This window comes from Sceloporus undulatus, chromosome 2 (assembly GCF_019175285.1).
Source record: "Sceloporus undulatus isolate JIND9_A2432 ecotype Alabama chromosome 2, SceUnd_v1.1, whole genome shotgun sequence".
NCBI classification, from domain to species: Eukaryota; Metazoa; Chordata; class Lepidosauria; order Squamata; family Phrynosomatidae; genus Sceloporus; species Sceloporus undulatus.
The window spans coordinates 68,661,891-68,676,110 of record NC_056523.1 but is presented as its reverse complement, the minus strand read 5'-3'; the positions used below and the strand labels follow the sequence as shown (position 1 = coordinate 68,676,110).

General features: G+C 43.1%; 1 protein-coding gene across 1 annotated transcript in view; it reads right to left on the bottom strand.

Moving 5' to 3' along the window:
* PFKFB4 (6-phosphofructo-2-kinase/fructose-2,6-biphosphatase 4) overlaps window positions 1-13,960 on the bottom strand; it is a 95,609-nt gene extending 81,649 nt beyond the window's left edge. The window contains exon 1 of the mRNA XM_042454711.1: window positions 13,642-13,960. Within this exon, the coding sequence (XP_042310645.1) occupies window positions 13,642-13,735 (94 nt within the window). The 5' untranslated portion in view covers window positions 13,736-13,960. The remainder of the gene's footprint in view (window positions 1-13,641) is intronic.
* Between the last annotated feature and the right edge of the window lie 260 nt (window positions 13,961-14,220).

The window sequence follows — 14,220 nt, the reverse complement described above, 5'->3', positions numbered from 1 at the left end:
GGGCAAGAGACTTCTTGGTCATTGTTTGATCAGCATCTCAGTTTCTGCTCCCAACATGTCTGGGTGCAAAAGGTGAAGCGTTTCCCCAGCAAGAAAAGGCTCTCAATTCTTCTTCATTGGGACGAAGAGGGGTACAGCTGGCTTCCCACTTTTCTCCCCGCTAGCAATCCTTTGCCAGGGTAGCAAAGGATGCAACCTGTGCATGTGTAGGATGTTTACAGAGGTCACATGATCTAGACTGGAGACTGGATTGGGTGGCAAAAGGGACAGATTTTAACAACAGGAGCCACTTCAAGGCAAAGGTCCTCTTTCCAATAACTGACCCCAAATGGCCCTCCCCCTTCTTCCCCAGAAATGTGACTTCCCCACACAGCTTCAAGTCATTCCCTCCCCCGCCCCATAAAGATACTGCTTCTTCTGCTAGCTCTTCTCTTGATCTGTCTGATGAAAGAAAGCAGGAGCAGCAACGCAACTCCAAACTGCCAGCCTAATCCTGACAAAATTCACAAAGCTTGAGCAAGGTCCCAAATGTGAAAGGTCCTTTTTGCTGCTGCTTCTTCCCTATTGCCACATGCTCTAACTCTCATTCCTGCACCCAAGCCAGCATGGCAACGGCCGGGTGTTCACACACCCACCTGCTGCATACTCGTGCCCCCTTACCACATTTCCTCTAAAGGCCTTTGTCACAGTACATAAGGGCAGAAACAGGGTACCTGGCTTCACTCACATGGCCAAGAGCCACCTTCCAATGTCACAGGCTGGGGTCTTCAGAGGGGGCACAGCAGTGGCGGCAGGGTGTACGGCCACACGGCTAAGTTTCCTATAAACTCTGCCACAAACAGGCAGTTAAAAAAGACCATGCTAAGGGTCTTTGGGCTGGGGCTAGGCCAGAACTGCCAGATCAGCATCCAGTCTGGCTGGTCCCAACCCAGAGCAATTGACCTGCAATGTCTGTACAAGATGAAAGCAGGCTGGGAGAGGGAAGTAATGCAGCCTTTTGGCTCCTGCATTCAGCCCCACAGTCAGTCTGCCCCAAAATGGTGTCACTCTGAGCCACAGAAGTGATGCCTAGTACCTTGCGAGAGTTTCCCAGCTGCCACCACTGCCAAAAATACTAGCAAAAGACATGGCCCGGGGAGCATATGCCAGCTAAGAACTGGAGACACCATCACACAGGCTGCGCAGTGATTTTAAGGGACCCAGAAAAGATATGTTTCATGTAAACCTCACCTCCACCATGGTCCTAAAGACTCATGGTTCTCCTCGTCTTTCTTGTGCACCAATATGTTGACTGAAGACTTCCTTGCCATTCTGTTTTCCCTCACCGCCCCTCTGAATCTTTCCACAGCCCTCCCATCTTTCCACCATCTCACAGAGGGGTGGTACCACCCACTTTGGAAATCACTGAGAATGTTCTGCACTCCTTATTGGCAGGGTCTTTATAATTATTTGTTTATTTTTAAGGCATCAGCCTCTTTTTCAATACAACTGAAGCAGCTCCATGGAATTGCTACCATTACTGCGTTTCCCCAAAAATAAGACACTGTCTTATATTTATTTTTCCTCAGGAAGACACACTATGGCTTATTTTCAGAGGATGTCTTATTTTTATTAAGTATGGTACAACAATCTAAATTTATTCAAATAAGGAAGTTTACCGCACTGGGGATAAAACATTCCCCGATGCGTTACAACGGGCATGAGCGGGGCCGCGCACAGAGCATGATGGGAAACCGATGGGGCCCAGAACGCTAGTTTACCGCACAGGGAACGCCGACGCTGCGCGTTCCCATTGGATTCCAGGGGATGCTATTTCTGGGAACTGTTTCGAAACAGTTCCCAGAAATGGCGTCCCCTAGAACCTGATGGGAATGCGATGGGAACGCGCGGCAGCAGCGGCGGCGTTCCCTGCGCGGTAAACTAGCGTTCTGGGCCCCATCGGGTTCCCATCACGCTCCGTGCGCGGCCCCGCTCATGCCCATTGTAACGCATCAGGGAACACTTTATCCCCGGTGCGGTAAACTTCACATTTAAGTCGTCTTCTTCTGGTACATTGTCATAACTCCCAAAACGCAGAATTCCATCCTGAACTTCTTGCAACTCCATTTCCTTTAGAACCACTGGCTCCAATCTTTCCGCTCCCTTCCCGCCCTCTTCCGTTCTGGGCCAGGCCTATAATTATGAATGAATGAATTTATTACAGCATATGGCCAGCACCAAAATGAAGCAAAAATACAAAACATATAACATCACATGTACTGCCGCAGCACAAATATATATACATTCTACTCCAACGGAGATGTATATCCTCTATATATACAAGTAGGAGGGGAAGAATGCCCACATTCCCATCCCTCATAGCAGCACAAAATTCACACATTATTATAAGACATTGGCATAGTCAAATATTATAAAACACTGGCACAGTCAACAGTTGGATACCACATCCTCATTCCTCAAAACCTTTTCAAGATTTAAAAATAAATAAATTATAAAACATTGGCATAGTTATACAGTTATCAACAAACAACTTTTTCCAATGTCGTTATAGAAAATGGTGTACAGATAAAATATATAAAGACAATAAGATGATGGCCAAACTCTAAATTATTATTACTTCATCTGTATTAAAAAGTTTTTACAGCAGATAACTGCAGCTACAAAGAACGTGGCAACTTTTATAGTTACCAGTTCCTTGCGGTCTGAAAGAAGATAGTGTACATAAAATTGCTCTTTTCTGCAGGGTAGGTGTTGTAAAAGCAGGAATATATATATATATATATATATATAGAGAGAGAGAGAGAGAGAGAGAGAGCATGAGATTCTATATAAAGGGGGCAACGAAAAAGAACATGTCCAATTGTCGCAATTTCCTCAGTGTTCTTTTACAATAGATTAGTAATAGCAATAGCAAGCACATTTCTATACGGCTTGTCGGTGCTTTTAAGCACTCCTTAAGCAGTTTACAATGTGTAAGCTAATTGCCCCCAACAAGCAGGGTACTCGTTTTAGAAGGATGCCAGGCTGAGTCAACCCTGAATCCCTGGCTGGGATTGAACTCACAACCTTGTGGTTTGTGAGTGAGTGGCTGCAGTATAGGCATTTAATGCTGACCTTTTACCTCATCCTTCCTTAAGAGTTGTCAATCATATTATTACAGTAATAGATTAAAGATTAAATTTATAAAACACTATATAATCATCTAACATCTAGAACACAGAGTGGAAATATGCAGCATGGGAGGAAAAATAAAATGGAAGACAATTAAGTTAAAATCAGGAAAAAGTTATGTACAGCAATTATTTTTAGCCAAAGGCAAACCAATAAATGAGGCATCTACAGGACTTCAATATCTCAAGAAACTGAATTAAGGGAAAGTAATTGGAATCACATTTCCAATTGCTAATTACAGCAAGAGTAGCCCACATTACCAAAGCAGGACTTAGGCAAAAAAAGTTCTAACACATTTTCTTGGTAAGATAACTCCTAAAAACTGAAGCGTTAAAGTAAAATGAAAACAAAATCAATATAGGTTAAACATGGCATTTACATAATGTATGCTGAATTAGACTGCACATCATCTATTATTTATCTATCACTTACATACTCATTGAGAAATTAATCTTAGAAATACTGAGATCCCATTTCTACAGAATTAATATTCACACACAAATATTTGTCCATTTGCGTTCCTGCAAATATAATGTGGGCATCTTGATTTTCACAGTAACATCAAAACAAAAGTGATCATCTTAGACTGCAATCCGTTACCTACTTAATTGGGAGAAACCACTTCTGAACACAATGGGATTTACTTCTGATTGCAGATTTAATAGCTCAAGAGGCTCTTGCAGGAAGTTAGATTTCAGCTCAGTTATACTATATAGGTAGAGCAACATCTCAACCAAGATTCCTGTATACTAACAAGGTCTGGCTACAAGATCTTTTATATTGCATTGCATAAGAACATTTTATTTTAGCTATCAAACCAAGAAGTTAACTCATATTTGTGAAAATACAACTGAATTATTCCTTTAGAAGTAAATAAATGAACTGGAGTTTGCTCACTCATATAGATAACAACCAACTATCCTAGTTTTTTATCTACAACCTGGCAATATGTGGTGTCTAATTACTATGCTGTTTCCAACCTTAATTTTGATATGGTCTGATACACAATCATTGACAGAGATATGCATTCTCCTCAGAAGATTGGCATATTTCCTGTAAATATGAGTTGTTATGCTACAAATGCTAAATAGTTCGAAGAATAGCTTTTAAGTAATGTTTGCTTGCACTTTCCCTTAGTTATAACAATGCTAAAATATAATGTTGTCCCCACCTAAGAGATTATGAGTTCAGTCCAAAGTTAGTCATACTCAGAGCAGACCACTGACATCAGTGAGACTTGAGTTATTCATGATGAACTGCTGCACCACTGGTTCAGTTATTGGTCTATATCTAGTACAACCAAGTCTTGTTCAACACTATGTAAATGAAGCCAAACAAACTGTGTTTTCAAACTATGTTTAGGCAAGTTTTGGATATCCATGGAAATATCAGAAAATTTCAGAAACATTAAAAGCGGGTTGTCTTTTAACACACTTCTCCACCTGACCATATCTTTCTCCTAGCGGTGTACACAAGCTATAAACTTAGTCCATTTGCAAGGTTCAAACTGCCAGAAAGCTTTCATGATTCACAACAGGTTTTCACAACAGCATCAGACTATGTTTCAAACAGACAGAACTGATATATCCTAAACAAACATACTGATACCTGTGAGATATATATATATATATATATATCTTAGCCACTAAACTCTAATTACTAGTGCTTTTAAATTACACAATGATTTGCATATTCTTCAAATTATTGACAGACCTTTGATTTGTTTGGAAACATGCAGGTCACTTTTCAGCTCACCAAAACTGGGCAGAGGTAGTTTGGCCATTGCTATCCATGCTCTGGTAACACTCTGTCTGGATTACTGTGATAATCCAGAATGGTGGTTGCCTCTGTAAAAGGGTTGGAAGTCAGTCAGTGATGCATGGAACAGCCGGAATACTGAGCGATTCTGCTCAGATCACATCTCACTAGTCTTAACATAAAGTCCACTGGCTGACTGTTCACTTTGAAACCCAATTCAAAAGTTTTGTTGTTTACTTTTAAATCTCTATGTGACTTGGGATCTATCAACTCGGTATGTGAACAAGCACCTCCACCCATATCAACCTACCCACACAGTAAAATCACCTGCCAGTACCCTTGTCCAAACACAAGCTCCATCAGAAAGTTAGCTTTGTTACAACAAAAGAGAGGAGATTTTCAATGGTGGCACCCCAGCTATGGAACGCCCTTCCCAGGGAGTATACCTCTTGCATCAACTTGCCAAGCAAATACTTCTTTTTAAAAAATTATCTGATTATTTTAGCTCTTTTTTTTTTTTTCCTTTTTGCTATCTTAAGTATTTTAAGATAGGAGCCCTGGTGGTACAGTGGCTAAATGTTAAATGCAGCCACTCACTCACAGCCACAAGGTTGTGAGTTCAACTCCAGCCAGAGGCTCCAGGGTCGATTCAGCCTGGCATCCTTCTGAGGTCACTAAAATGAGTACCCAGCTTGTTGGGGGAAATTAGCTTACACATTGTAAACCACTTAGAGACTGCTTAGTTCAGTATGAAGCAGTATAGAAATGTAGCTACTATTGCTATTTTAAACTCTGGTTCTTACCTTCTGTTTTGTATGGGGGTTTTTTTGCATGTTGATTCAATTTTTTGCAAACCACTTTGAACTACTTCATGAAAGACAATAAAATTTGTTTTAGACAAATGAATAAAAATATAATGAAGGCAAAATTGTCTCAAAGAAACAACTGTGACAAGACAGACAGCTGTGCAGTGCCAGTTTGCTTTTCAAGAAGACATTTTGTTTTCCCTAACTATGCAAAGATTGTTGCATAAAAGCATAATGCTTGTAAACTGCCTTGAGTCCCATTACTGAGAAAAAGGGAGGAGATATTGTTATTATTATTTATAACACATTATCAGAGCCAAAAACAAACAACAATGATCAATGACTATTGAGAATAACTCAAGAGGTCTCTACCATACCAACCACATGAATTGCATGTAGACTCTTGTTTAGGCTACTGCAGCAAATATGAACAATTCCCAATCTCTATTTCTCCCTTTCTTTCCTATTTAAATGTGTACAGTATCTGTTACCTATGCATTGTGTTAATGAGAGCCAGCATGGTATAGTGCTTTGAGTGTTGGACTAGCACTTAGGGAGATTGAGTTTTGAATCCCCGCTCAGCCATGGAATCACACTCTCTCAGCCTCAGAGGAAGGCAATGGCAAACTTGACAAAATCTTGCCATGAAAACCCTAGGATGGGGTCATTACAAGTTGGAGTCAATCTGAAGGCATGGAAGAACAAAGCATTGTGTTAGATCTAGAGAAGTTTAAGTAGAACTCCACTCATGCCTCAAAGTTCTCCAGGTTGCCCAATAAAATATTACATCCCCTGTAGAGCCCCAAAAATCATTCCTGAGGGGGGAAAGAAGAAAAGGGGGTGGGGGGCAGGGGGGAACGGGGGGGGGGGGGGGGTGGCAGGGGAATCAGGGAATTTGCCAGGGCAAATTGATTTTCCATTCAAGCAACACACCTCTGGAACCACTCCACATATTGACAGAAACATATCAGACAGTGAGGCAAACTATGTATGAAAAGCAGCAAAATATATATCTTAAAATCAGTCCCAGTTGGAGTAAACCCACTGAATCAATAAAATTTACATATGTAAATTTACCATTCAGCAACTGAACCAATGGGTCTGCTCTACTTGGGACTAACACTCTAAACATTTAAACACTAACATAAATTTGTAACCCTAGTGAATACCACTATCTCTTCCTCTTAGTATTTCTCCTTTCCACATTCCCCAAATACCCACCTTCCTTATTACCTACTTGATCTTTCTCTCTTCCCTCTTTCTCTCTTCCCTCTTTCTCTTGCTCCCTCTTCTTCATCATCCTTCTTAACCATTCCTTCTTCCTTATTTACTTACTCTAGCTTTTTGCCTACCTACCTTATCTTCCTTTTATTTCCTTTCTCCATTTCTGATTGTTTTTTTAATTCTATCACCTTGTGTAAAAACTCAAGGTATCACCTACTGTGATTTAACTTTTAAAAGGAGACAAGTTGCACATTACATTAAGTATTCATATGCAGACTCTAACAACTATCTGGTATTTAAAGCAGTAGTAATAGTCAAAAGCCTGTTCACTGTTAGCATGATACATTTATTCCAAAAGTGCACACACAGAGAGAGAGTAACAAGAACCAAGGAAGGAAAGAAAACTAACTTTAATGCACATCAATCAAATAATCATTACACACACACACACACACACAATTAATTTTTCAGTAATTTAGCATGGTAAGTACATTCTTCTCTGTATTGGCTAATTTAATCTTAAAAACAGAAAGAAGTCTGTTATGATATTATAAAGATACAAAAAAAGGTAGTGGCTATGATAAAAATGACAATAGTACGACAAATACATGCCTGAATGTAGTTTGCAGTGTTTCCAGATGATGTATGCAAGGAATATAAAGCAGCCTTAAGGAAACATTTTTATAAGCTTCTTTAGTAAATAATAATAATAATAATAATAATAATAATACTTTATACCCCGCTTACAGGTTAAAACTTCATACAAATCCCAATATCCCTGTTTCCCTCCCTCTCCTAAAACAACAATTACTCTTTAAGAGAGCAAAAAAAAAAAAATTACTTGAACTTCCTGACAGTAAGGGCTGTTCCACATTGGAACACACTCCCTCGGAGTGTGGTGGCGTCTCCCTCCTTGGAAGTCTTTAAACAGAGGCAGGATGGCCATCTGCCAGGTATGCTTTGATTCAGATTTCCTACATGGCAGGAGGGTTGGATTAGATGGCCCTTGTGGTCTCTTCCAACTCTATGGTTCTATGTATTTATGTTATTCTCATAATGGGGGGGGGGGTGTCATGTTAATTCCACCCTTCTAATACATAAAACAAATATGTCCACAGAGTTTTAAGATCAGCTCTCTCCCTTAGGCAGGAAAGTGTACGTTTAGAAGGGGAGAGAGTCGAACCCTCCATCTAGCATCAGAAAGCATGAGTACTGCACATTATAATATTTATCGTTATTAATGATTAATTACACTTCTATATAGCCATTCCTCCAATGAGCCCAGGTTGGGTATTACAACAGTAGGGACCACACTGTCTTAACACCAAACTGGTATCCCAAAATGGTATTCTACTTAATAAAGCTGAGTGACCTGTTTTCATTGCTGCTCACTGTGTTGGCTTTCTCTTAGGCCAACTCTGCCTCCCATTTCAAATATTATTTTAAAATTAGCTGGGAAGGGCAGGGAATGGGAACTATGTCTTGGTCAAATTTAATCAATCCACTGAGAGCTACTGTATACAAAGGTTTTAGCCATTATTTCAAGATCAGGGTATGCCATGGAATCATATATAGAGAACCCATCTGTCTCTCCCCTTCAGTGAATTCCTATCCATTTGCTAAGCCAAACCTAAAGGAGATACATGGTACAAACAATGACTGAGATTAAGAATAACTAGATTCACTGCTTAAATAAAAGTTCTTGTCCAGCTACAAATTCTGATTGAGAATCCAGTTAGCCTTAAATACAATTGCTGTCAATTCCAACTCATCCCCAAATGACAGTTAAGACAGAATAATGTAATCCCTGGGGGAGGGAGGGAGCAGAGGATCCCACTGACCTCTTAACCACAATTTAAAACCATACCTCATTATATCTGCACTGGTGGTTGATTTACTTTCAAGGAAGGCCCAAAACTCAGTCATAGAGTATGTGCTGTGGAGGCAGATGATTCCTCAGCATTTCCAGGTACAGCTAGGAGAGAATCCTGCCTGAAACCTTGAATTGCTAGTGCTAGTCCAACATGACAACACTGGGCATGACTGACCAATGGTCATACTTAATATAATGTAGCTTCTTATGTTTGGGGAAAAAAGGCTATACAACTATAGCACACACACCTTTTAAGTATACAGTAGCAGCCTTCAAAGACATAGCTGTGTAGCACCTCTGAGACTGAAAGAAAGAAGTTGGTAACATGAGCTTTCATAGACTTGAGCCTACTTCCCCAGTAGCAGCCTTAAAGATACATCTCTGAGACTTCTCCTATGGACATGCTGACTCAAACTCATGCTTTTCCAGAGGAAAGTACTACCCTTATTAAAGGCAATGCCTAAAGCCTCTACATAATTTACAGCTGCCTCTCCATAACTGCTGCAACTAAAGTTACTGATAAATATACAGCCACACTCAAACTGTCCACCGGTGACTAGCCTTATCCTTGGCCAAGGTGGAGGTTGCCATCAACAGCAGAAAGTAGCAGTTAAGTAAGGGATCAGTCATCCATTATTATTACTGTTATGTTTGTTAAAACTCCAATGCTCAAGTGCCAAAATAGGAGGGAGAAATGACTGACATGTAAACAAATCCAAGTTCTAGATAATACATTTGCTGAAACACATGATAAACATTATAGAAAATTATATTCCGATTCCAATCTGGCCTGAATAACCTAGCATGAATAACATAGTGGGTGATATTCATTTAGCTGGAACACTGCCTCATGCTGTTATGATTTGTGCTATGAGAAATTCACTAGGCCGCTTTGCCAGTTTCCTGCACTGAGGGCACTTCTATACAGATAAAGGAGAAATCCTGCTCTATCAAATGCCCATCTACTCATTCATCCTGCCAACCAGCACACACTGGAAAACCCACAATGAGGAAGGACATCCATGCAACAGGACACACACTTGTGGACATGAATCCTATCAGTAATTCCAACTAGAATAGATCCACTGAATCAACTGGGTTTTTATATTGGTAAATACTGATTTAACAACTGATTGAATGAGGGTACTTTAATTTGGACTACCAATAAGATTCAGGCAATGTTCCCCAGCAACTGGCATACACAGAAATCCTGCCTCCAATATTTGAGGTCATCATGACTAAACAGCCCTGATAGTTTTATCCCATGGGTGGACAACTGCAGAGATCAGCCTGCGTTCTGGGTTTCTGAAGAACTGCACTTTTTAAAAAATGGTTTCTTCATTTACTTGCATCTGTATTTACTTTCCCACCATTATGCTTCATTGGCTGACCCCAAATTCTAGTACAGTACTATGTTTTTGTTTAGTGTGGAAAAATATGGCAAAATATGAACATTCTGTACATGTGTAAATCACTGCGTGGGACCATACTGAACAAATGCAACCAAGCACTGGTGCTTAGCACAATGCAAAGCAATTTACATACATGTAACATGAACACGCATTCTAATTTACATGATAGAATTACACACTGCTTCCTACAGAGAAGTGACTTTACTGTGTAAGTTACAGCTCCAAGCCTGGAGCATGCTAAACCACTCCCAGATCTCCAGTATACTGTATACAAAAGCTCATTAATAAACATCTGCCTGCCAGCTACTACTGCTTCCTTTTTAGTGCTTTTTTTTCTAAATTAGAAATAACAGGCCCCACAACTGGCCATGAATGGACCATGCAGCTGCAGAGGAAACTAACTTAGGATATAACTTCTGGGTTGTACAGACCCAGCTTTTGCTAATGGGACCAAGGCAACCAGGAGGAAATTTTGCTGTTCCTACTCACTCTTATTACTCTTAGCTTGCTAGACGCTTTACCTGAAAAGCAAAATATTGTTTTTCAGCAGCAAATCCTTAATGCTGTTCGCTTTTTTGAAGAACCTGGAACTCAGTACTGTCACACACAGTGCTGATAGACAGACTGGTCCATTAAACAAGTGCTGTTCAAAGTGGTGATCCCTGGACCTGGGCCGGTCTAAGAGCCATTGTTTGCTCATCCCTATCAAGTTACCAGGAAAGAAACAATTACATATAGCCAATGGGTTCAAACACATTGTTAGTACAGTACTATACCTAACACACTGGAGGGGCGAGGGGAATAATTTCTGGTTCTTCACATCACGATCATTGAGAATCACTGTCCTGGACTCAGTAATAGCACTTTTTTTGTTATGGAAAAGGCAAAGTTGGCCATGAAGGTAGGATTCCTGCCTCCCAAACCAAAGACCCCAGACAGTGGCCCTTCAAAATAGAACTAGGGCTGGGATATAAGTAGTTAACCATCCTCAGGTATTAGAAACCCTCATGGCTGAGGAACTCCTTCCCTGAAACACCAGAGGCCTGATTTTCCTCCACTTTCCACCACCTTACTTATTTCTCAAACCTGCTGTCTCAGTCCTGTTCTCAGGATACATAAGCTAAAACATTTTTATTGATTCAACACCCAGTAGTCTACTTTTATACTTTAAACATGTTCTAAACCAGTGTTTTTCAAGTCATCTGAAGTGGGGAGCAACATGTGCTAGGGATGAGTACCGTATTTATGCCCCTTGGCTACAAATCTTTTGTTCTTTCCAGAAAACACACTACAAACTGGGACAGTATGCCATGGAGCAAAATTGGTCCATGGACTACCACTACAGTGTCATGTCACATGCACCAAAAAGAGTGCCAGTGTGATGTGGTGGTTTGAGTGTTGGACTATGACTCTGGAGACCAGGTATTCAAAAAAATATATAGGAATTCTGTAGGATCAGTACGTAGAGAGATCTTGTAGCACCTTTGAGACTCACTGAAAGAAAGAGGTTGGCAGCATGAGCTTTCATAGACTTCAGTCTACTTCCTCAGATGCATTTGGTGATCTGGAGACCAGGGTTTGATTCCTGACTCAGCCATGAAACCTTCCTTGGGTGACCTTGGGCAAGTCACATGCTCTCAGCCTCAGGGGAAGGCATGGTAAACCTCCTCTAAACCAATCCGGCCAAGAAAACAATAGGTTTGATATCATTTGAAAATGATAGGTTTGCCTTCAGCGGCTGTATGTGAGAAAGGACATGAAGGCACACAAGAACAACAAGAACCATCCAAACATGTACAGAATACCACTCCATAGTTTGGCCCCCATAAAGCTGAAGAGAAGCATCAACTTGATAGCTCAAAAGACCTGGGTTTCCAACGAGGGCCAGCTCCCCCCTCTTCCTCCAGCATGTCTGAGCCCCCCATTGCTTTCAAGAGCAGGATCTTTGGAGGTCAGAAGCAGGTCCTGGGCCAGCCTGGGCCAGCCCCCCCCCCTGTCTTCCGCCTGGGAAACACCCAAGAGGAAGCCAAACACCCAGCCCCCAAACAGGTCCCCAAAAAAGAGAGGGAGCAGCTTCTGCGCCTGCAGGGCCTGAGCAAAGCAATGGAGGGCCGGGGGCTTGGAGATGCCTCCTCCACAGCAGGAGGGTCGCCATGAGGGCAGAGGACAACAACAACAACGCAAGGCACAAAAGAGGAAGAGGAAGGGGAGGCCCTTTGCCAGAGGAAGAAGAGCGGAGCCCCTTCCTTCCTTCCCTGCCTGCCTCTCTCTCTCTCTCTCTCTTCTGGCTCCCGCCTGGAGAGCAGGAAGGGCCCCGAAAGAGCCTCCAGGAGGCAGGGGGCAGCCCCCTCATCTGGCCTGCTACGCCAAGGCCGCCTGGACCCCCCTCCAGACACACCCAGAGCACACTCAGCCCCTCCACACAAACACACACACACACACACACAGAGGCTGGGCATGAGAAACATAAACACTCACAAGGTTGTGCCTCTCCCCCCATGTACACACTAGGCTGTGCCTCTACACACACACACACACACACACAAAGACACACTGTAGATTGTGCACCTACTGCACACACACGCACTACTAGGTTGTGTCTCAGCACAACACAAATATGCCTCTCTCCACACACAAACACACACAGTACATTGTGCACCTACATACATCCAAACACACTGGGTTGTGCCTCTCCCCCTCCGCATACATACACACTAGGTTGTGACTTTACGCATACATTCACAAATATACGTGCCTCTCTCCACACACATAAACACACACAGAACATTTGTGCATTTATAGACAGACACTAAATTGTGCCTCCACACACAAACACATACTAGGTTGTGCCTCTCCACACACGCATGAAGACACACAGTAGATTGTGCACCTACTACACACACACACACACACAAACATACTAGGTTGTGCTTCCACACAACACACACAGTAGACTGTGCATCTACACACAGACACTGTAAGTTGTGCCTCTCCACAAACCCAAACACACACTGGGTTGTGCCTCTCCTCCTCCTCACACTTCACACACACAAAACAGACCCAGTAGATTGTGCACCTCACACGGACAGCAGGGTGTGTGCACCTATCTACAAGGAAACACAGTAGCTTGAATAACACACGTGTGTGTGTGTGTGTGTGTGCATCTACACAGAAAAAGCAGCAGATTGTGCCCCCCCCCCCCCCCCCCCCCCCGCAAACACACTGAGTAGGTTGTGGCACTCCACACAAGCACACACTAGAGGTTGTGCCTCTCCCCACCACAATAAGTTGTGCCCCTTTCCCTCTCCACACACACACCCTTAAGTTGTGTCCAGACAGTCTCCCTCCAGACACACACACACACACCCTCCCTCCCTGTCCCTGTCCCCGGGGCTACCTTTCCAGCGCCTTCCCTGCAAAGGGCGCTGGGGCTGGGTCCTCCTGGCAGCTGCCTCCCCTTCCTCCTGGCCGGGGCCCCGGGAGACCGACATCCGCGCCTCAGCCTCAGCCTCAGCCACAGCCCAGGAACAGCCCCGGCAGCGGCAGCAGCGGCAGCAGCCGCCGCCTCGGGAGGGAAGGGCCTGGGAGGCTACCCGGAGGAGGGCTGGGGCTGGGGTCTCTGGGGTGGGGGCAGCATCCTCCTCCTCCTGCTGCTGCTGCTGCTGCGGGGGGAGCCTTGCCTGGCAAGAAGGATGATCTCCCCCCTCGAGGAGTGCTTCCTCCCTCCGAGGGAAGGCTAAAAATAGACCACAGAGAGAGGGGGGGGAGCAAGACTAGGCAGGCTCTCGCCCCCCTCCCACGCTTAAAGCAGCCTCTGTGGTTTTAAATATTCGCCCCCCCCCCGTGCCTTGACACGTGAAGGCGGGTCCACACGTGACGCCAACCCCGAGACTCAGTTCTCTCTCTCACACACACACACACACACACACACCCCGCAGTGGAGCCTGCCTTTGCCTCTCTTTTTGGCTCCATGCTA